Source organism: Oryzias latipes, chromosome 6 (genome assembly GCF_002234675.1).
Source record: "Oryzias latipes chromosome 6, ASM223467v1".
In the NCBI taxonomy this organism is placed as follows: domain Eukaryota; kingdom Metazoa; phylum Chordata; class Actinopteri; order Beloniformes; family Adrianichthyidae; genus Oryzias; species Oryzias latipes.
Window position 1 is genome coordinate 27,168,863 of NC_019864.2, and position 23,282 is coordinate 27,192,144.

Below are 23,282 nucleotides of genomic sequence, written 5' to 3' on the forward strand. Positions count from 1 at the left end.
GTGTCACACAACCACGTCATACATTTTGCACATATAGCACATGAAATTGGTCATACGTGAATATACGTGAAAAGTGAAAAAGGTTATGGTTTTTACGTCAAATTTTCCTATCACGACTGAACCACATTGAAACCATGAAAAAAGTACAAATAAATCACGCAAAGAACATGCAAATCAACATTAATTAACATTAATTTATGGCAGGGATGTGCTTTAAGCTTTTAACCCTTGTGCTATCTTAGATGACCCCACCCTTACATTGACGTGTTCTCCCTACCATGACAAAGGTGGAAAGATTTCATGGACACCAGTGAAGATCACAAATCATTGAAGAAAAAAGGTTCAGCACACTGTCCAGTGGGTCTAGATGACCCAACTCCCAACGTTAAAGTGCCTAGGATAGCACAAGGGTTAACCCTTTATAGGGCACTCAATGAAATACTTTAAAATTCAAAAATTCAACCTTAGAGTGTTATTGGAGAACATAACAAGACTTCATATCATTGGTGACATTTTTCAATTTTTTTTATTTTCATGTACAAAATCAATGCAAATGAAGTTACCATATTTGGTTACTTGCCCGTGAGTGGGAAAACAAATTCCAATAAGTATACATATATCTATAAATATAAGAAAAACACATATTATGTATTTGAACATTTGAACATCACTTTTAGAACATAAACGTGCTAAAAACAAAAAGTGCTAATAACAAAAGTGTTGAATAGACCCTCACACAACTGTGTGTGAGGGTTTGGGAATGTCCTGGCTGTGGGTGGGTCGGATGAAGTCAGGGTCTGACACATCATCATCTTGATCTTCATCATCATCACTAATGTCAGGGTGGACTGGCACAACAGCAGTCTCCCTCCATCTTGCCATAAAAGATTGATGGAAGCTAAAAATTAAACACATGCAATAAAACAACTTTCATAACATCATAAACTGACAAAAATCACTCTTTGTAACTATTAATAATCTAAAAACAGTTTTTAAATTCTCTCTGAATCACTGTATAGGGATATAAAAACATTTGGCAACATTAAAACATAATATTCTAAGTTGTATTTCTTTATTTGTAAAGAAAATGCTCTAATATGGTTTGTTAGATATATAGGGCATATGTCCAAAAACAGACATACCAAGTAAAATTTAGTTTTTAGTGAAAAGGGCGTATGATCAAATATGGTGCCTGCATTTTTCATGCCATATTTTCACTCATTTCAATAAATTCTCTGCAAACAACTTATATGTCAATACTTAACACAACTATTCAACAATAAAATGTATGAGTTTTATCAACTTACCATGGTTAGTTTTGACGATTCCTTCGAAAATGTCCAGTGAACCGATCTGCAAAAGAGAATTTTTCTGACTTTGGAGAAAAAGGGAAATTTGATGTGACCCTGCTCTCTGCTGATGGGTCAAGTTGCACAATTGAGTAACCTTTAATGTAGGATGATCTTTGCTGATTGGCTGGGTAAAAATCACATGATTCTTGAACTCACTGAGACGGGGGATGGGCGTGATAACTAACATGTGCGGAAATTACCAAAAACAGTCACTTGCCCGATAAAGGGTTTAAGCGTAATGAAACTTTCTACAGTCAGATTTATGGATTTAGGAAAAGACGAAGATTTGGATCTTTGTGAAGACTCAGAATGGAAGTCATCCTCTAGATCAGGAGTCTATAGGATCAGGATGAAGTTTTGTTTTCCTAATTTCAATAATAATGTCTTGACAGTGAAACTGGAACTTTCCAAAGCAGCCTGATCTGATGGAACCAATCAAAGTACATGTCGATGTAAAACACTGTATGACAAGCAAAGATGTCCAAATATGAAAATAATGCAAACATCTGACATAGGCTAGATCAGGGGTCGGGAACCTATGGCTCGCGAGCCATATATGGCTCTTTTGATGGTCACATGTGGCTCGCAGACAAATCCTTAATTATACTTTTTTTTCATTAGACCAGTCCTTCTCGGGCGCGATGCCATGTCAGAGGCGCGCAGTAACTCCATATAGTAGCGGTGCTTGGAGTGCTTGCAGTTTACTAGTATTATCTATTATTTCACAGAGTTTGTACCACCCGGAAACCTGTGAATTGCTGTGCCTAAAAGTGCTCCCGTCTCTGAGGAAGAGCGCGCAGTTTCGGGGACGGGGTGTTAGAGGAAGAAAGTAGAGGGGGGGGGGGGGGGGGGGGCAGCAGGTGAATCGCGCAGGGATGGTGAAAACGTAAAACCCGCTGCCCACTGTGTGTTTGGTTCCATGTCTGTCTCACATCTAAAGAACATTCAGACTTAAGATCCCGTTTAAAGCAGAAACTCACCACGTATCAACCAGACCAGACCATCAGCAAAACTACCACGAGAAATACTCATCATTTATCAGCAACAGAATAACAATGTTATTAAAAAGAATCCACAGACCTATTGTACTTTGAAAGTATTGAAATTACATCAAATGCACACATTCACTTGTATATTTAGTTTTAAACATATTGTTGCGGACTGAGTTCAACTTGGCTGTTGGGCCGCGTTAAAAGTTCTTGAGTTCATGGAACGCATCGATCAAGCAGAGATCTGATTGGCCCTCAGTTCTGTCGCTCAGCCTGTTGTTAGGGAGTTTGGACCAATGGGGTTCAGCTATGGGCTGAATAAGGGAAATGGGAGGGCTGGAGAGGGGAGCAGGGGAATATAAAGTTGGGAGAAGCGCTCTCGTCTCGGCGACAGAGATTCAGGAGTTGCTGAATTAATTGTACGGCGTTTGTTGTGGTCTGCAGTCACCAGAATAAAGAACCTTAAAAGAGGTTAAGACTCTGTGCCTCAGTGTGGGAAAGGGACACTACACTATTGTATGGCTCTTTCGAAATTACATTTAAAAATATGTGGCGTTTATGGCTCTCTCAGCCAAAAAGGTTCCCGACCCCTGGGCTAGATGATCAGTTTGATAGGTGTAAGGAAATGCACTTTCCACACAAGTGAAGTTCATATTTTACATTTTTGTTTGTTTGTTTTCAGACCGAAATACAGTAAAACTGAAATTTTCAGAGAGATCCACAGCTCTGCTGTCTTCTTGTTTTATTGAGAAAAACACACTTCAGACTTCCATACATCTTGTTACAGGTTATGTTAAGAACATAAACAGACATGCAGACATTTACACAAGTAGACCAAACCATGACAGAACTGCACATGAAGGGACATATAAATGTGCGGAAGAGCTCCGAGTAGGCAGAAGAAACTGAAGTGAGGTCATGACCTCGAAGAACAGGATGAAGATGAGATCTGCAGCCTGAAGGAGATCACTTTATGTCTTCAGTAAACACTTTTGTTTTTACAGGAAGAAGGAAAACATTGAAGTGCAGCTTTTGATTCAAATATTAATTTCTCTATCAAACAGTCAGATTTTTTAAATGAAATGTTACATTTTAAATCACAGAAATCTTCTGTGTTGTTTTGATTTGTTGCTAAAATGCAGAAGTTGCTAAAAAAGTTGGACTATTTTGCAAATTTTGCTTAACTTTCCTTCCCCGCTTGGTGCTGTAATCACTTATAAAGATCATGGTTTCACGATCAGAATTAAATAAGAAGGAAACACAAGCAAGAATGCCAAAATAAATAAATACATAAATAATCAACACACCCAGGAGATCAGATCTGACAACTCGAACCAGACTAAACAATCACACTCACATGTATATATTTTTTGTATGGAGCATCAGTGAGCTCCAGTACATAGAGGTGGAGGTTGTCATGCGGGACACACGACACAAGACACAAACTACGTCAGTAAACAGATAAGCAGCCGATCGGTAACGCCAGCGCATCGCGAGATAAATCGATACCTGATGAGATGCAGGGCTATAGACTGAGGGGATGAAAATGCCGGACTATGCCAGTTAGTCTACAGAGGAAAAACCAGATGCAGTTTACACCCTGTCTTCACCAGGAACCTGCAGGATGTCTAAGATGTTTCAGCAGGAGCGATTACAAAGAAGCCGTCTGAACAGAACAAGTTTATGCCGACACACACAGTCTGACAGCAGCAGCAGCTGCAATAAAATAGCAGAGAGGCAGAGGTCAAAGTTGTCCTGCCCCTTTTTACAAGTTGTTCAATCTTTGAAAAGCTAGACAAACCCAAAAACATCCAGAAATGATTTACACATCTCACAGAAACAAAGGTAGAGAACCAACGTTTTTCAAAAACACACGAAAGGTTGTCTTTTCCTCACCACTGAACAAAGCCACGTGAACATCAGTGTTTTAAAGAAAACACAGAAATATCCCTTCTTTCACTCAAAAAAGCTGAAGAATCTTTTTATGATGGAAGCAGCCCCAACAACAGTTGATCACTGAACCAGTGAATCTTCAGAAACTCAGAAAGAGTTTTCTCTAACCTTCTCTGACATGATTCCTAAACTAAGCTCAAACTTCTAGCTTTTAGGACACACGTTTTACATTTCATAAATGAATAGTTATTAAGGTGCTCCCTTTTTTCCAGCTACTAAACCATAAAACACAATTGTGGATGCACCTTCACTAAAATATTATTGATCATTTTACGTCCAGAATCAAAACGTTTTTTAAGCAGATTGTTTTGTCGTTGCTTCCCCATCACAAATAGTTGTGTAGGCTGCTGCTTCCACTGTTTCAGGCTTTCAAAGCTCACTGATGCAGGTCTGTTATATGTAAAGGAAGTCAAGTAAACTGTGATAACTACAGCAGCAGTGCATTAGTACTAACATTGAGGACCGGAAGTGTCTTTCACAGCTTCAACACAAGCAGATGTTTTGATGAAACAGCTGGAAGGTGATGGTTCTTGCTCATGCATGGAGCGGCAGAGACAGACAGCGACAAGCGATGGATCTTGTTATTGCAAACTTCAGAGTACCTCCATTTATTATTGTCCCCAGTGGGTGGTCACTGCAGTCTCTAAATGGCTTTTTGGAAATGTTGAAGGATCACAGTTGAGCTACAATTTTCCCCACCCCCCTGTTAAATCTTTACAAATGACGGTTCACATGAAGAAACTAGAGCTTGGCGTTTGGCATGAACAGCTGACTTGTTTCCAGGAGGAAGTCAAACAGCTTCCAACAGGAAGCTGAAATGTTCAGATCCCCCTGCTTCCCCTACTCCATCTCTGGACCTCCACAACCCTCAGTGAAGGATTTTCTGCCGCGTGTCAGGGAGCTTGAGGGCCACCAGACCGCCGCACACCAACGCTGAGAAGGACAGCAGGATAGGGATGGCTTTGGAGACCCCCACAAAGCTGGCAAAGATGGAGCTGCCGAGCACGGCAGCCAGCTTACAGAGAGCGTTCAACAATCCGAACGCTGTGGCCCTGAGATGGAGAGGGATGAGACAAGATGCTAGTCACAATCATTTTACCCTCTTTTAACTGTAAAATGTCTCTTTATCGTGCCAAAAGTGCAGTGCAACTTCAGACGTATCAGAAAAATAACATGTTGATTAAAACCAAATCAGCTACAACCATCATGTTTGGTGTCTCATGGTGGTGAAGGAATTTTAGTTCAGCTCACAGCTTCTCAGTCAGGATGAGCTCCAGACTTTGGCGCATCATAGTTTTTCTAGGACCATTATCTAGAAGCATGAATCGAATATAAGAACTAGGCAAAACGAGTGAAACCTCCGCCATCGATGATTGGTTTACTTCCGGCTCCAATGAAATGAAATCAACTCAGTCGCCATTTTTTGCAATAAGGGGGTGCTGCCATGTTGGTGCCAAGCATCATAACTAAAATGGCAGTGATTGGTCGGAGTCAACGTTGCTATGGCAACCACTTTCACCAATCAGGACTAAGCTTGTTGAAAGACCACACCCCTATCACTTGAAAGCAGGCTGCATGAAATCTGTCAATCAAACGTTTTGAATGTTCCACATGAGACCACCTACTTTTATTGAGGCAGCTGATTGGACAGTAAATAATTTAAACAATTGACAGTAAAAAAAAAGTATGACAAAAAAATTTAGAATTAGGAAGAACATGTTAAAAAAGGTATCACATCAAGAATGGTTATTCTGACCAATAGAATGACTGAGTAAAAGCTGTTTATTTCTCTATAGAAGTCTATGGGATTTTAGCTTCTTGAAACCATTGGGTACTTTCTGTTTAAAAATACCCACCAGGGAGTAGAGGTCACTCCGTGCAGTTCTCACATAAAGTCAATGTCCAATGTAAAACTCCAGTGTAACTCAGGTTGAGTCTATTACCTTTTTGATGCGGGGTAAAGCTCCACGGTCACCACCTGAATGCCGTTCCACGCCGCCGCACTGACGCCACAGAACAGACACTGCAGAACAATGATGGCTGCCTGGCTGAAGCTCAAAAACAGCAAAAAGGAACATCCTGCAGAAATGAGCATGGATCCACCTGGGAAGGCCAGAGATTAATTGTGAGAATCTGGAGTAAATAAAAAATCAGCAGCCATCATACGGCATGAGCATCACTAAGTTACCTATGATCTTCACTCTGCCGACCTTCTCCACAAAGAGCGCAGAGATGATGTTGCCTGGCAACACTGCCAGACTGCCCAGAAAGCTGACCAGGTAGATGAGAACGTCATTCTCCCTCATGGTGTCCAGGTGGCAGCCATGTTTGTTGTGCTCAAAGGTGGCATTCTCCATCCTACAGTCAATGAACTTCTCCTCCCACAGATCTGCACAGAATAGAATGACAATCAGAAGCATGTTTGGGTTCTCCAGGCCCCCATGATGAGCCCCATGGTTTTGAGTGGAACCATTTGGGGCCCAAAGGTCAGAGTAGAGAGATCTTAAAGTCCTCTTTATGGAACATCTGGGAGACTCTGTCGACTTGATTTATGATTCACAAACTCACAGCTTTTGTTTCTTGTTTCTTTAACTGCAATTAAGTCATGTATTGGTTTTTCTATTTACCTTTTTATTCATTAGTTTGAGATTATGTGTTGATTCAGATTAGATTGCATTTAGTTTAATATGGTGGATGGGTCATTAGGTATAAGTAGGTACTGTAGGTAGGTTGATAATAGGCAGATGGGTCAGCAGGAAGATAGGTTGGTCAGTAGATTGGTAGGTAGGGATGTTGGTAAGTATGTTGGTAATAGATAGGTCAGTAGGTTTAAAGAAAGGCAGTAAAGCAGGTCAGTTGGTGGGAAGGTAGGTAGGTCATTTGGTGGGAACACTGGTTGGTTTATAGGCCGGTCGATAGGTAGGTTGGTAGGTTAGTAGGTCAGTCAATAGGTAAGGCAGGTAGGTTAGTAGGTACTTTTTTGTCATTGCCAGTGGGACAAAAACATTTAAAAAGTGCTCCTTGGTCAATGCATTCTTCATTCAATGAGACAAAAATGTACTGTGGTAAAATATACGACAAGTAAATAAAACAGTGCATCATTCAGTCAGTGGGTGAAACCCCACAAAAGTGGGGTTTCCATTTATCTAAATTTTCAGAAAAAGAGTTCAATTTAAACTTCTATAGCCACAGTGACATGTGGTCTATGATTGAAAAGGCATTTGTGAATGTTCTTATTGTAAATGACCGACATTCTGTACCTAATTGGAGTTTGGAGATAATCAGTTGACTGAATGAGAATATATTTAGTTTTTAAAGAGGAAAAAGTGAATTCTTGCTTTTCCTCTGAAGCCCTCATGGCTGCTGCGTGTTCATCCTCTCTGTTTAAACCCTCACAGCAGTCCTGGGATTTTTGGTATTGAGGAGGAGCTTAACTGACTGAGTAAAGGCGGAGCAGCTGGAGCTTCTCACACCCACTGCTCCACCTGAACCCACCTGTGTTGTAGAAGACGGTGGAGCGGATGGTGCAGTTCTCAAACACTGTGTCTGTGGACCTGATGTCTTCAAAGCGACAGTCTTCAAAGAGAGAGTCCTCAAACTTCACTGACTTCATCTCTATACTGATGAACCTATGAGGATGGGATGGGACACACAAGACCAAACAGACAGACACACAAACGGCCTTTCTCATTGAAGAACTCTGACTTGTGCTTTTGGAACCAAGGATGCTCGGACCTCCAGGGTTTGTGGACCCATAGAGGTCCTGCTTTGTAGCCCACTCACAGGTGGCTGTGGTGTGGAATAAACACTCAGGAGCCTTCATGAATTAACCAGAGTGACTAAGATCTTTGGGGGAACCACAGCAGATTCCAGTGAGGAACCAGAATCTAAAACAGACCTTCAGAGGCTGCACCCCCTGAAGTTCTCTTATACTCAGTCTATGTGAACACAGAGGAAGACTCTAGTGTAAATACATATTTAAGGAAGAAAACAAATCTACTCTATGATGCAATTCATTTTTTTTCACTAACAAGATTAAGATTCCGAAAATCTCACTGATTTCTCTCTGCCTCTAAAGCCCCTCCCCTCTGAGGAGTTATCAGTGACAGATAGCGGTTTCACACTCCTGATTGTCTTCATCTCAAATGTGCAGATTTGGATGATATGATGAAAGTCTACACAAAATAACTCTGCTTTCAAATCTGTCTGAGATTTCATGACCAGCATCACCTCAAGAGCACAGAGTTCAGAGGAGCGGGCAATTTGAGAAAGGCCTCCAGAAATTATGGGTTCACTTCTTCTGCAGCAGAATGAACAGAATGGGCAGTGTTTTAATCCAACATGCGCTGCTTCACGTGTGAGCAGCGTGTTGGTCTGAGAATGGTGGAGCGATCCTCTCTATGAAATATTAACCTGCTTTAGTGAGAATTGGAGCTCATTCTGTCTGTTTCATTCTGCAAAATGCAAAGAAGGTCAATAATATACAGCAGTGGGATGTACTGTATATCTGCACTGAAAACAGGAGATAAACTCCACTCAATGACTAAACCTTTGGACAGATTTAAATCAAACTGTTTTTCAGTGTAAATATGAAAAAGCAACAAAACATTTTACAACTGCCTCAGTACAACTTAAACTACTGATGCACAAAATTGGATTTTTACTTTGAAAGTCTGTTGATCATGTAAAACCACCAACGTTTGATGTCTCTACCTTAAGCCTTAGTCACACTACCCTTATGGATGGATGTTGATTTACTTCTGGCTCCAACGAAATGAAATCCAATCAGTTGGCATTTCTATGTAATAAGGGTGCTGCCATGTTGGTGGCACTTCTACAAAAAAGCACTTTTGCAAAAAAGGCTGAAGCAAACAGTTATACAACACACAAGAGTAAGTAAGGGTGTGGCAGGTAAGACACAGATGTGTCACACAGTTTTTTTCATTTTTTTCAACTGCCCAAATCCTGTGCGATACCACTAGCACTGTTTGTGAGGTAAGTGGGCCCTTGTGGGCCCCTTACATGCAGCCTGACTTTTAGAACGAATCCCATGGACGTCCTATGGACACTCACTTATCACCAGTTAATGTACTGGTCATGACTTACATCAGCGTTAATGTCATGATACACTTGCCACACGCACAGGAATGGTACGTTCAATTTTAAAGACATCTCTTAAGGTGGACATAACGGCCTCAACGGAACTGCTAGAAACACCTGAGCTCCCCTTAAGATTCAACTTCTCCTCTCTACGACCTTCATGCAGCCTGGACAACACTCAAACCAGAAGAACCCATATGGGTCAAACATGTGACTAAGGCTTTAGCTTTTTAGATAGATTTAACACTAGATGTTTGATTTTGTCTCTGAGGTAAAAAAAGTATCTTCACACAGCTGTTACTTTGAAGCTGTGCCATTAATATAGTGCATCCATAGTTTTTACCAGATCCATAATAATAATAAAATGCAAAAATTTCTGAACTTGGCTGCAGGAAATAAAAAAAGTATAACAAAGTGAAAGCAAACTAAACGCTTTTCATGTAGGAGTAATTCTACCCAGAGTTTTACAGAAAGTGAATACTTTAATTGAGCACCAACCTGGACTTTTTAAACCTGACAAGTCAGCTGTGATATAAACCATCATAAGGACATACTTGTCTCGGATGTATTCCCCTTGAATGTGGATCTGGTTCTCCAGAGAAAAGTTGAAATGGAAGTTCTCCACTCGTTCTCTGTGGAACATCTGAACAGACAGAAAACGTTATGAATTTAAGCAGGAGTTAAGGTTTTTCTGAAAGCCTGCTGACACTTAGCATTAAGGAGTTGGATTGGGGGTTTGAACCACAAAATGTTTCCTGAGTGTGGCTGTGTCTGCAGCTCACTGCTCCCCAAAGGGTCAAATGAGGAGAATGGGACCTTCAGAAAGGCCTGCAGACCATCACCAACTACCGGAGACCATCCCCCCGCCCCTCAGACAGTTACCACCTGGCTGAGGAGCTTAGGGACTTCACTCAAGGTTTGAAAGAACTTCATCATCTTCCCCCTCAGCCACCATGTCCATCACACAGGATCGACCTGCTATCCCAACCTCCCCCACACCTGCCCCCTCACCTGCACTGAGGATCTGTGAACGAGATGTGCGTCAACAGTTCCAGAAGCAGAAGATCAGGAAGGCTCCAGGACCGGATTGAGTCTCTCCCTCCTGCCTGAAAGTCTGTGCTGCCCAGCTAGCTCCCATATTCACCAGTATCTTCAACAGCTCCCTGGAGATGTGTGTGGTCCCTGCTTGTCTCAAACTCTCCACCATCATCCCAGTTCCAAAGAAGTCCAGTCACAGGATTAAATGACTACAGACCAGTCGCCTTGACCTCGGTGGTCATGAAATCCTTTGAACGACTGGTTAATCACCTGAAGGTCATCACAGAGCCTTTGCTAGACCCCCTGCAGTTTGCCTACAGAGCAAACAGGTCAGGGGATGACGCAGTCAACGTGGCTCTCCACTACACCCTGCACCACCTTGACTCTGCAGAGACCTATGCACGGGTCCTATTTGTGGACTTTAGCTCGGCATTTAACACCTTAGTCCCAGAACTCCTTCACCACAAGCTGTCCCAGCTCACTGTGCCACTCCCCACCTGTCAGTGGATCACCAGTTTCCTCACCGACAGGAGGCAGCAGGTGAAACTGGGATGCTCCACATCCGGCACCCGGACCCTTAAAACTGGCGCCCCCCAGGGGTGTGTTTCCTCCCCTCTGCTCTTCTCCCTCTTCACAAGCGACTGCACATCAGGAGCCTCATCTGTGAAGCTCTTGAAGTTTGCAGACGACACCACAGTCATTGGGCTCATCCGGGACGGTGATGAGACTGCATACAGAGAAGAAGTGGAGCGGCTGGTCCTCTGGTGCAGCCAGAACCACCTGGAGTTGAACCCACCTAAAACGGTGGAGATGACAGTGGACTTCGGGAGGAAACCCCCCCCCCACCACCCCCACTCACAATGGTTTGGATCAGCAACCAGACACGACAGGATCAGACTACAGAGAATCATCAGATCATCAGATCTGCTGAGAGGATTATAGTCCATTCAGGACCTGTACCGATCCAGAGTCAGGAGGCGGGCTGGCAGAATCGTAAAAGACCCCTCTCATCCCGGACACTGCCTTTTCAGCCTCTTTCCGTCAGGGCGGCGCTTTACTCGCCATAAAGACAGCTTCTTCCCCTTAGCTGTCACTCTAACGAACTCCTGACTCCTGACCACTCAAGAACACGGAACAAAACCACAGACACTGTCACACCGGAAGTACTGTTGCATTTTTACTTAGTCTTTTTTTATTTTATTTAGTTATGTTTATTTATTCCTATATCTACCTTATAGTACTTTCTTTTTTATTATTTATCCTTTTTTTGTCTTACCCCCTTAAACTTTTTTATACCCTTGCTAGTTTGCACGAGAGCACAAGACACCGAAGTTAAATTCCTCCAAATAAAGCTGATTCTGGTTCTGATTCTGAGAAGTTCACCTGTGTGTCTTTTAAAGCATGACTTAAACTGGGGCCATCAACAATGATCCGGAATAAACTAGATGAAACGTAGATCACATAATAAATACATATTTATGATGTGCTCTTTTGGCTTTTGATAACGTTGTAAAATGACTTCAATACAATGATCACGCTTCAAAAACAGTATTAATTTTTGGACTAACCAATACTTCTCACCTTTACTTTAGCTTCATACTCTTCATACTGCAGGTGTTTGATCATGTCAGGGAACCACACAGAGAGACCATAATAACTGTGAGAGAAAAATGTAATTAATAATGTTTTGATTTAGAGTTTAAAAAACAACAAATGCTATCAGACATAAGACCAAATCATGATATGGAATTAAAAGATAAAAAAACAGATGCAACACAAAAAAGAAGCAAATTAGAAAGATTTGTGCACAAAGTTTAAACTATTCTCTTGATTATTAATTAAATCAGTTTAAAGATGAAATGATTATATCTGTGCTAGTTTCTGTTGCCTGAATCCCAAACTGACCTGAAAGCAATGCAGAACCATATGACAGCCATGAAGAGTGTGGCCAACCTCAGCTCTGCAGACAGCAGAGACGCCATGTTTCTCAGCACCTGCACAAACATGAACACAATCAGACCAAATCTAAACCAGTCCGAGTCTGATCTAATCTGAATCTCTCAGGCTATAAACCTAATGTAGTTTGCTGCTCCAGTTCAGGTCTCTACGTACCAGTTTACAGAGTGTGAGGGAGCGCACGGCCCACCTCTGCACAGGAGTCCCTGTGGAGCTCTGGATTTCAATAAACTCGTCCTCTGCCGTCTTTGGAGCTTTGATGTGAGTCACCTGAGAAAAGAGTAGAAGACGATAGGTGAAGCATATTGAGGCTGAGACTTCCAGAACTCTCAAAATGCTAGTTTCTTCTTCAGGCATGAACCTTTGACTCTGTTTAACTGGATTCCAATTGATCAGAAAGCCTAGGAGTGTAATGCTAAATGTTTACATTTCATTGTTCCAATTCAACTAAAAAATAAATCATTTTAATTACTGAGTAAAGTTTTAACTGATCTGAAGAAATGTGCAGTCTTGGTAAAGTGTCTGGGGCTTTTATTCAGTAAAAAACAACCAGAGCTGGGACTTTCGTAAAGAAGGAAGTACACAGAGTCAGTAGAAGCTTCTCTCCTCTTTGAGATTGTTTGTCAGGCACGAAGTGGGCCAGCATAAACACATGCAGCAAAGAAAACTAATTCAAAATGTTTCTAACAAGGAGTTGCAACTACAAACACATGCAACAATCATTAAAATACGATCAGTAAGGAGAAAATCTGCACCTGTAACCACACACAGCTCAAGTTAGACTGCAGATGACAAATGATCCCACGCCTGCAGCTCCTCCTTTTTCCTTATCTGATTTATAGAGGCCAACAAGCTTCTGTCAGTCAATCTGTCATTGCAGCAGCATCTCATCTTGGAGGTGAGGTTTTAGGCTCATGGTATGATGGAGGGTTAACCCTCCAGTGCTAATTGCTCTAAATGTGTGGAGTAACACTCATTAACAGGCTGTTGTGGTGACCTTCATGGTTTTAATGGTGTTGGAACTTTAATGAAGGTGTTTTATGTATTTTATTCTGCTCTTCACCCACCCACACTTGCTGATAAATCAGCTTTACTGTAGCTTCATGTGCACCTTTACATACTGAGAGGAAAGAACGTATTCCTCATCAATTCAGCGAGTTGTCCCATTAAAAAGATGAGAGAGGTCTATCATTGACAAATTTCATGCCTTAGTCACAGGTTGTCTATGGAGAAACCTATAAGGGTTCTGTGTCTTTGTGTGGTTTGGTCATGTTCTGAGTTGCCCTCAGTCACACGGTTTCCTGGTCCATCATGATCAACAGCTGTCATCATTTTAGTTAATTGCCCCCAGCCTATTTAAGTGTCTGGTTTTCAGTTCATCCTTGTCAGGTGATCTGCTCTGTTGTGTTACCTTTTGTTGCGCCATGGGATGTGGCTTCTTCATTTTGATTGTTAAATGTTTTTATTTTCTGTCAACATGCTTGGTCTCCTGCATTTTAGGTCTTCCACCATCAGTTCCTGACAATAGCTGTGCGGGGCACGCAGGTAGGAATCTTTAGGATGTAGATCACTGGGTGAGCTCGTAGGAGAAAAAGGTTCATGCACATTTTGTTGGCCCATTGTAGCCTAACCTTTAGAAATGACAACACTGAGCTAAGATTAGACTGCCCTCTGCAACACGAATTCAAGCGGCCACTTCAAATAAAAAGTCACTGTAAACACACCTATATGCACATTTTTGGGCTTCCATCTTCAAAACTATCGCGTTCACCTGTAGCTACGCAAGTTTTTATGACTTCATGATCACTGAACGTATATTGAAAGTTAAATCAGGTTGAATTTTGATCCGTCAGGGCCTTGGATTTGTTAGTGATGTATGTATGGTGTTCCCTTTTACTTCACTGAAGTGCCAATCTTAGAAAATTAAAAATTGCTGTTTGTGCCCAACCGGAATTACATTGCACCACTTTGACACTTCACACCAAGCCTGTTCCAACTGTAGGTGGCAGACATGTGCAAGTAAACGCAAGAAAAAAGAGGAAAGGCCCCTCCCTGCTTGTCCAGTGTGAACGCCATGGGCTATACTCTCGTTTAGGAATGTGCCTTTATCGCGTTTTTGAACACGAGTCAAATGCTTGGTGTGCCTATAGCTCCAGACAGTCAGAACCAGGGTGTGGTGTAAGGGAACCCTGTGACAGCAACACCCGTGAGTCATAAGCAGGCGTAACTTACACTGTCCTTACAAATACATCATGATACAATTACCACAAACCCAACAATGGTTCTGTTTTCATGACATCCCTTAGAGTGGCAGCACGAGCCTCAAGGGAACTGCAAGACACACCTGCACTGCTTCCTGTCTACAACTCTCCCAGAAAACACAAAAACCTGCAACACCTGTACAGGTAATCTCCCGTACAGGTACAGATGACAAAGGCATTAACTGAGGGTTTATTTGGCTCATTTTTGAATGTGACTATAATCAACAGTATGAACTAAAGATTCAACTACCTAATTGACTTGTTTGTTAATCTAGTGAAAAAAGGAAAAATCTCAAACTCTCAGAGCGCTTCTGTCATTTCAACGATCAAGTTCTTTGTGGTCATCATCTCTGCCATCCATCCATCCATCTTCCTCCGCTTATCCGGGACCGGGTCGCGGGGGCAGCAGACTGAGCAGAGATGCCCAGACTTCCCTCACCCCAGCCACTTCCTCCAGCTCCTCTGGGGGGACCCCGAGACGTTCCCAGGCCAGCCGAGAGACGTAGTCTCTCCAGCGTGTCCTGGGTCTTCCCCGGGGCCTCCGCCCAGTGGGACATGCCCGGAACACCTCTCCAGGGAGGCGTCCAGGAGGCATCCGAACTAGATGCCCGAGCCACCTCAACTGGCTCCTTTCGATGTGGAGGAGAAGCGGTTCTACTCCGAGCTCTCCGCGGGTGACCGAGCTTCTCACCCTATCTCTAAGGGAGCGCCCAGCCACCCTGCGGAGGAAGCTCATTTCAGCCGCTTGTATTCGGGACCTCGTTCTTTCGGTCATGACCCATAGCTCATGACCATAGGTGAGTACTGGAACGTAGATCGACCGGTAAATTGAGAGCTTTGCTTTTCGGCTCAGCTCTCTCTTCACCACGACGGACCGATAGAGCGACCGCATAACTACGGACGCTGCTCCGATCCGCCTGTCAATCTCACGCTCCGATCTTCCCTCACTCGTGAACAAGACCCCAAGATATTTAAACTCCTCCACCTGGGGCAAGGACACTCCACCAACCGAGAGATGGCAAACTACCTTTCTCCGGTCAAGGACCATGGCCTCAGATTTAGCGGTGCTGACCCTCATCCCAGCCGCTTCACACTCGGCCGCAAACCGCCCCAATGCACGCTGGAGGTCCCGGTTCGATAAAGCCAACAGGACAACATCATCTGCAAAAAGCAGAGAGGAAATCCTGTGGTCCCCAAACCAGATCCCTTCCGGCCCCTGGCTGCGCCTAGAAATTCTGTCCATAAAAACTATGAACAGAACCGGTGATAGAGGGCAGCCCTGCCGGAGTCCAACGTGGACCGGGAACAGGTCTGACTTACTGCCGGCTATGCGGACCAAGCTCCTACTCCGGTCATACAGAGACCGGACAGCCCTCAGTAAGGCTCCCCGGACCCCATACTCCCAGAGCACCCCCCACAGGATGCCACGGGGGACGCGGTCGAACGCCTTCTCCAAATCCACAAAACACATATGGACTGGATGAGCGAACTCCCACAAACCCTCCAGCACCCTAGATAGGGTGTAGAGCTGGTCCACTGTTCCACGACCAGGACGGAAACCGCACTGTTGTTCCTGGATCCGAGGTTCGACTATCGGACGGACTCTCCTCTCTAGTACCCTGGCATAGACTTTCCCAGGGAGGCTGAGGAGTGTAATTCCCCTATGGTTGGAACACACCCTCCGGTCCCCCTTCTTAAAGAGGGGAACCACCACCCCTGTCTGCCAGTCCAGTGGTACGGTTCCCGACCGCCACGCGATGCTGCAGAGACGTGTCAGCCAAGACACTCCCACAGCATCCAGAGACTTGAGGTGCTCAGGGCGGACTTCATCCACCCCCGGGGCCTTGCCACCGAGGAGCTCGTTGACTACCTCAGTGACTTCAGCCCGGGTAATGGACAGCCCCACCCCAAAATCCTCATTCTCCACTTCTTCAAAAGAAGGCGTGTCAGTGGGATTGAGGAGATCCTCGAAGTACTCCTTCCACCGCCCGACAATGTCCCCAGTCGAAGTCAACAGCTCCCCACCTGCACTGAAAACGGTGCCTGTGGAGAACTGCTTTCCCCTCCTGAGTCGTCGGATGGTTTGCCAGAATCTCTTTGAGGCCAACCGATAGTCCTTCTCCATGGCCTCACCGAACTCCTCCCAGGACCGAGTTTTCGCCTCCGCAACAGTCCGGGCCGCAGCTCGCTTAGACTGCCGGTACCTGTCAGCTGCCTCTGGAGTCCCGCAGGCCAGCCAGGCCTGGTAGGACTCCTTCTTCAGCTTGACGGCATCCCTTACTTCCGGTGTCCACCACCGGGTTCTGGGGTTACCGCCGCGACAGGCACCAGAGACCTTGCGACCACAGCTCCGAGCAGCAGCAGAGACAATGGAGGTGGAAAACATGGTCCACTCGGACTCAATGTCCCCAACCTCCCCCGGTACCTGTTTGAAGTTCTCCCGGATGTGGGAGTTAAAGACTTCCCTGACAGAGGGCTCGGCCAGACGTTCCCAGCAGACCCTCACAGTACGTTTGGGTCTTCCAAGTCTTTCCGGCCTCCTTCCCTGCCAGCGAATCCAACTCACCACCAGGTAGTGATCGGTGGACAGCTCCGCCCCTCTCTTCACCCGAGTGTCCAAGACACAGGGCCGAAGGTCACCTGAAACAACTACAAAGTCGATCATTGACCTCCTGCCTAGGGCGTCCTGATACCAGGTGTACTGATGGACACCCTTGTGCTCATCTCTGCCGATTACACAAATATGCTTCATTATCATCATCATTTTCACTCACAGTGAAGACCTTCTCTGGTTGACCCTTGGCTCTCCAGTTGGTGTCATGGATCCGCTTCAGGATCATCCACGCCTCATCGTGTTTGGCATTCTGTTTCACATACACACACACAGACACACAATTATACACACAACAGAACATACAAGTGGTAGGACGAGTTCTATCCAATGAGAGGAACCTTCAGAACCAAATTCTGAACCATTATTGATTAGATATAAACAACACAGCTGTCGTTTGCTTTGCTTATTTGTTTTTAGTGCAACCCTTAGAGACACTCCGTTTTAGTTATACGGTAGGAGTAATCAGATTACTCTGAAATGTTAAAGTTCTGTGCTCACCTCTAGCAGGAAGCGAGGACTTTCAGGCATGAAAAGGAGTCCAATCAGAGAGGCAACAGCAGGAAGAACTGCAACGAGGACAAAGATCCGCCAGCTGTGGAACTGAAACTCTGTGCCCATGCTTAAGCCCCAACCTGCGAACACACAGAAACATCCTCTCTAGTATTCATGCAAAAAACATGTATAAACTCTGTGCATTATATTTTCAACGCACCTCACTGTAGATATGAGAGTAAAAGCACAGATAGACACAGTAAAGCTACTTTTCAAACTACAGCATAATAAAATTTTCAAGATCAAAAGCAGAACTGATGGAACAGGAATGTAAATTATTTTATGCAACTTCTTTATCATGAAAGCAGAACACCTGAATACACAACAATCTAAATTCAAAAATGAGGAGATGATGGAGCAGCAGAATGCTGGAATGAAGACAATCACAGTTTTTCATCTTCTTTTTTGTTTGATTGTGAAGCTGTTAAACTTTCCTTAAAGCAGCTGCAGAAAAGACAAGCACTTGGAGGTCCTACCATAACTGGGGATGATTCCCCAGGCTGTGAAGGAGGCATAGATGCCTCCAATCATCCAAAACATGCAGAGCCAGGATAGATGCTCCCCTCTTTTGTCCATCTGAAGGAACTCTGAGAAGTAGGAATAAACAATGGGCACAGTGCCTCCAATCCTGGAAGCAGAAAGAAGCAGGAATTCAGAAAAACACCTTCAAGAAGAAAAAAAAATGCATCTTTGACAATCACGCATGAAAGATGATAAACTGATTTTAAAAGTTTATGCAGACATATGTGGATATTATGTAGTTTCTTTAGTGCCTAAGATTTAGCTTTGAGAGTATCAGATCATAGATGCTGCAGAGAACCAGCCGGCCCCTTTAAAGCCACAATTTGGCACTGCACTGAGATCTGTTAGTGACCTTGTCCGAGAGTCAAACATTTATTCTGTAAAGAAATCTGCTGCATCGCTGCAACCCAGCTCTATGCAGACTAAAGTGTTCAGACTGAGCGGCTCGCTGGGTTCTTCTGTTTACGTTTAACAGCTGCAGCTTTAAGGGATGAATCTTTTCTTGCAAAATGCAAAATAACATTTACTACTACATACTCAAGAAAATCTGAGAAATATGACTCATCTGTGAGCTTAAAAGCAACAAAAAAATCCAGCATCTTTGATAAAAGTCCAGTTTAAAATTGTAACTTTTAGCAAATGTGTTGAGGCCACTTTTGATACAAACTGTGTACAAAGCTAAATTAAGCTTTCAAATCTAACAGTGAATTTTAGTTCAATTCTTTGAGTATCTCACCACATTTTCCGAGAAGAACCACGAGAAATTGCACGATGCAAATCAAAGCAGCTCATAGCTTTTAATTCAGTTTCAAAGAACTGAGCGACAACTCACTGAAAAAAGACAAAATTCTAAAAAGGAAGAAATTGATTTTTCATATTTTAATATCATTTTGCCTATTTTATTTGTTAAAAATGAAACATTTACATGTTTTGGGGATCACCAAACCTTTATTCATTTTTGTTATCCTCATTTTTGTTCACAAATGAGAACTTTAACTGGAGCGCCCCCTACTGGCAGGGTTTTTGTAAATAGAGGAGCGTTTATTGGAAATCACACTCATTTTACAGATTTGCCTTCAAAGAACGCTTTAAGTGAAGGGCTTTACATTTAGAGTTCCGATCCTAAATGGTGGCTGTTAATTACAAAATGGTACAGAGGATTGAAATAAAAAAAAAAAATTTGCCAAGAAAAAATAAAAGCTGCAAAATTGTGTGACATCATAATGCATTTTATATAAATTATTAAGAAAATATAAAAGAAAATTGAATGCCAAACTACAAAATAATAACAATTTAACAGGGATAAGAAATGTAAATCAAGCTTTTTAAAGAGAAATTGCGAAACATTTTTAAAACTGTGCAATTTATGTTTCTCTGAAAAAAAGATTAGCGGTTACCCGATGCCAGAGAGCAGCCGGAAGAACAGGAAGAAACCATAATCCTGAGCAAACGATGAAAGGAAGGCAAAGATGCAGTTTATCCCGAGAGCCACCTTTAAACAGCGCCGGCGGCCCACTTTATCTGCCAGGCCACCCCACAGGAACGCTCCCACCATCATGCTCAGAAAGACAACCAAACCTAAACACAGATGAAGAAACAGGAAAAAAGGAACTTTAGTATTCTTCTTAGATAAACAAAAAGCAAAAAAGTGCAACGGCAGTTATATTTGTGAGTGATGGGGAAGCTGCAGGAACAATGTCTTCTGTTTATTCTCTTAATGCCTAAGTTACAACTGCCCTGTCTGCTTGCAGAAAAATGGGCAAACCTGTCAGGGTCATGCAGGTGGCCTGCAGTAGATATCAAGGTCATAGACCGTTCTGTGAACCTGTAAAGCAAAAATTTTAATGCACATATTTTTCTACAGGTCATGGCGAACACTTATACAACACAAAAGGGAAAGTAAGACGTGCATGCAGACGTGTTGTACAGATTTTTATCTTTCAACCACCCTAAAATCCTGGGGGGTTTGGGGGGAGCCGGTTTGTGCTGTTAATGTGATCTTCACATGATAAGAATGTGCTCCTTGCGTGCAGCCTCACTGTCATACATACACTGTCATACACTTACCCCACGCATGAAAATGGTACATTCTATTTTCATGACATCCCTTTAGGTGGCCATGAGGGGGAAGCCTAAAGGGGGGAATTTCCAGCAATGTCAACTCCTGCCCAGATGCAAGTGACTAAGGCTTAAGGAGTTTATCAGGAAGAGACTATAGTTGCTGCTGGCGAAATGTTCAGGCATTTCGGGAAAACCATTGTCCAGTATAAGGAGATCGACCACCAGCGCAGACTGCTAGATATCTGCTGGAAGCCTCAGCTTCAGCTCCACATTGTATCCTTCCCCCAACATTAATTGTGCAAAGATGAGCTTGTAGGTGATCAGCAGCTCTGGATCAGCTGATCATCTAAATCAGAGTAAAGCAGGAGCCGGAACCTCTCCAGATTAAAGAACAACAAAGAGATTTTGATGGAAAACAGGCACGGGTAACATGATGGTGCCTTCCAATGATGATGGTAAGAGCAGAGCAGAGCTGAAGCGCTCAGAGCCCTTCTCTTGGACCACTGCTGTCCATTTATAATCCAAAGAGGAGAACATCCCCAAGACCTGAGAAAAGATGAACCAGAGTATAAAGAAAACAGGAGTCATGTTAAAGATAAGAACGGCACTTCTGTGCCAGAAAGTCACGCACAACCAGAGAAACGTGTCCCCCGGTAAACAAGCAAGAACGGACCTCTGAAACCACAAAGGAAGCAGCAGTCAGGATAAAGAGCAGATCAGACCAAGGCAGGACACTGACACTGAGTTGATGAGTCCTGCGGAGGAGAAAGGAAGGACCAAAGCAGGTCCAAACAGTCAGCAGCTCTCCGTTTGGAGCTTGAATGGAGATGAAAGGACAGACCTAAAGAACTGAGATCAGAGGAATAGACTTTGCGTCAGAAGTGTGGACAGATCTGCTGTGTCTGAAAGTCAGGGTCGCGCTGTTGCAGACCAAATATCTACTTCCAGAAGGGACGCCAATGATGCCAATCAGATGACAAAGATCTTTTCCTGTAGGAAATGGATTTAATGTTTTCGTTCACAACTATGAGCTGAAGATCCACATGACAAGATCAGGGATAAAGCATTCTTGCAAAGATATGATCACTGATTTGCCCAAAGGAACCACCTGGCGGTGCACACCAGGATCCACACCGCAGAAAAACCCTGCAAGGAATGTGGCGATGGAGTAGGTCAGAAGTGTCTCTAGACGCGAGAAGAATTTCAGCGGCAAGATGATCTTTGCCTGCAGTGTGGCAGGAAGTTTGGAAGAAGTGATACTTTGATTTTTTTCACATGCAGTGTCATAAAGCTCAGAAATTATCAGAGCAAATGATTGTGCATTATTATTTTCCTACTTTACAGAAAACTGAACAGCTTTGATGTCTTTGGTCCAAATCAACAAAATCTAGTTCTGTTGGGGGGAAAAATGTACAAAATATACCCTTTACTTGTTTTAAGTTGTGTGGCATTTGAGAGACACAATTAAGCAATAAACAAACAAGATAAATTAAACATTAGATGATATAAAAAAAAATGAGTCTAAAAGATGGTTTAGAAGTAAACATTGGTTCTTTCAGTTTTAACATTCGGTTTTTCAGGCACAACGCCCTGCAAACAAGATAAACTTTATTGCTGGTTTTTTCCGGTCTGCTTCACGTCAGCAATCTCAGCTAGTTCCAGACCTTTCTACTTGATCTAGCTTCAGCCAATCATGACGTAGGAGACTGGCAGACCGACAGAACCTCACCCCAGAGAGCAGATGGCTGGCCAGTGGGAGTGGGCTGACTCATCCTGCAAGAGTTTCAGATTTCAAACAAACAGAGAGATGCGAAGATGGAGCGCAGTAAGGATGCTGCGCAGCCGCTTCCAAGGTCAGAAGAGAGGGCAATGCTGGCTCAGCCGTGCACACACACAAATATACACACACTGTTTTGTGAAAACAAAACAGGAGGATATTGTGAGAGTGCAGGAGGAAGCTATTTTTACTGGATGTAGACATAAAACAGGCAGACTGGTGAGCGGCAGGCAGAGGTTTGTAGTAAATTACTATGATGGATGAATATAAAAGCAAAATTCTAGGTAGACGGGAAGACAGACAAATGTAGCTGCATTCCCATTAGCCCTACTCTGTCCTACATGGTGTAGTTATTTGCTGATTTATAGTGTTTATCTTAAAGTTTTATCAAACTTAAAAAAAAAAAAAAAAAAAACCCTTAAAACTGTAGTTCTAACTGGAGCTGGGTTGCAATGTCACTAGACTCCAGGCCACTAAGAAGTCAGAGATTGATTCACAAATATGTCTGTTGTCTATAGATTGGAAAACAGTGACTGAAGACATTTTCCCGCCAAAGCAGATACAGAAAAATACCCTTTTTAGCTCTTTTTTCCCAATGATTTTGAATTAAACCAAAAGACCAAGCAGCCACACCACTTTTACTTTGATGTTCTCTATTGTTGTGATGTCACACAGTAAAAAAAACAAGATGGAGCTGCCCATTTTCAGCCTGGATTCTATTTTAAACAAAATTTGACTCAAGCAAGAAGAGTTGTGACTCTTTTGCCGTTTAGAGCAAAACCATTTTTAACATCTTCAACAATACTGGAGCTTTAAATAAACACATCATTTTGGATCCAGGGCGACAGTGGCTCAGGCGGTTGAGCGGGTCGTCCAATGATCGAAGGGTCGGCGGGTCCCACCAGCCAAATGTCGTTGTGTCTTTGGGCAAGACACTTCACCCTCCTTGCCTCCAGTGTGGCTCCACTGGTGTGTGAATGTGCATGAATGATCCCGGTGATGGTCAGAGGGGCCGTAGGCGCGAACTGGCAGCCAAGCCTCTGTCAGTCTGCCCCAGGGCAGCTGTGGCTACAACAGTAGCTACCATCACCAAGTATGAATGAGGAG

At 43.4% G+C, this 23,282-nt stretch overlaps 1 protein-coding gene and 1 long non-coding RNA gene across 2 annotated transcripts in view; both read right to left on the reverse strand.

The window, feature by feature from the left end:
• Positions 1-500: 500 nt before the first annotated feature.
• LOC110015265 lies at positions 501-1,868 on the reverse strand. The gene is made up of 2 exons (XR_002290439.1): positions 1,308-1,868; positions 501-898 (listed from the first exon to the last, which is right to left on the reverse strand). It is a non-coding gene; the product is annotated as an uncharacterized LOC110015265 (long non-coding RNA).
• A 1,178-nt stretch (positions 1,869-3,046) lies between these two features.
• The window catches only part of LOC101159986 (synaptic vesicle glycoprotein 2B), a 32,261-nt gene continuing 12,025 nt past the window's right edge, over positions 3,047-23,282 (reverse strand). Inside the window, exons 4-15 of the mRNA XM_004069776.3 lie at positions 19,735-19,915; positions 18,292-18,443; positions 17,762-17,895; positions 17,424-17,513; positions 12,545-12,658; positions 12,338-12,426; positions 12,014-12,089; positions 9,949-10,037; positions 7,790-7,923; positions 6,483-6,683; positions 6,238-6,397; positions 3,047-5,346 (exon numbers count right to left, since the gene is read on the reverse strand). Coding sequence (XP_004069824.1) covers positions 5,163-5,346; positions 6,238-6,397; positions 6,483-6,683; positions 7,790-7,923; positions 9,949-10,037; positions 12,014-12,089; positions 12,338-12,426; positions 12,545-12,658; positions 17,424-17,513; positions 17,762-17,895; positions 18,292-18,443; positions 19,735-19,915 — 1,604 coding nt within the window. The 3' untranslated portion in view covers positions 3,047-5,162. The remainder of the gene's footprint in view (positions 5,347-6,237; positions 6,398-6,482; positions 6,684-7,789; positions 7,924-9,948; positions 10,038-12,013; positions 12,090-12,337; positions 12,427-12,544; positions 12,659-17,423; positions 17,514-17,761; positions 17,896-18,291; positions 18,444-19,734; positions 19,916-23,282) is intronic.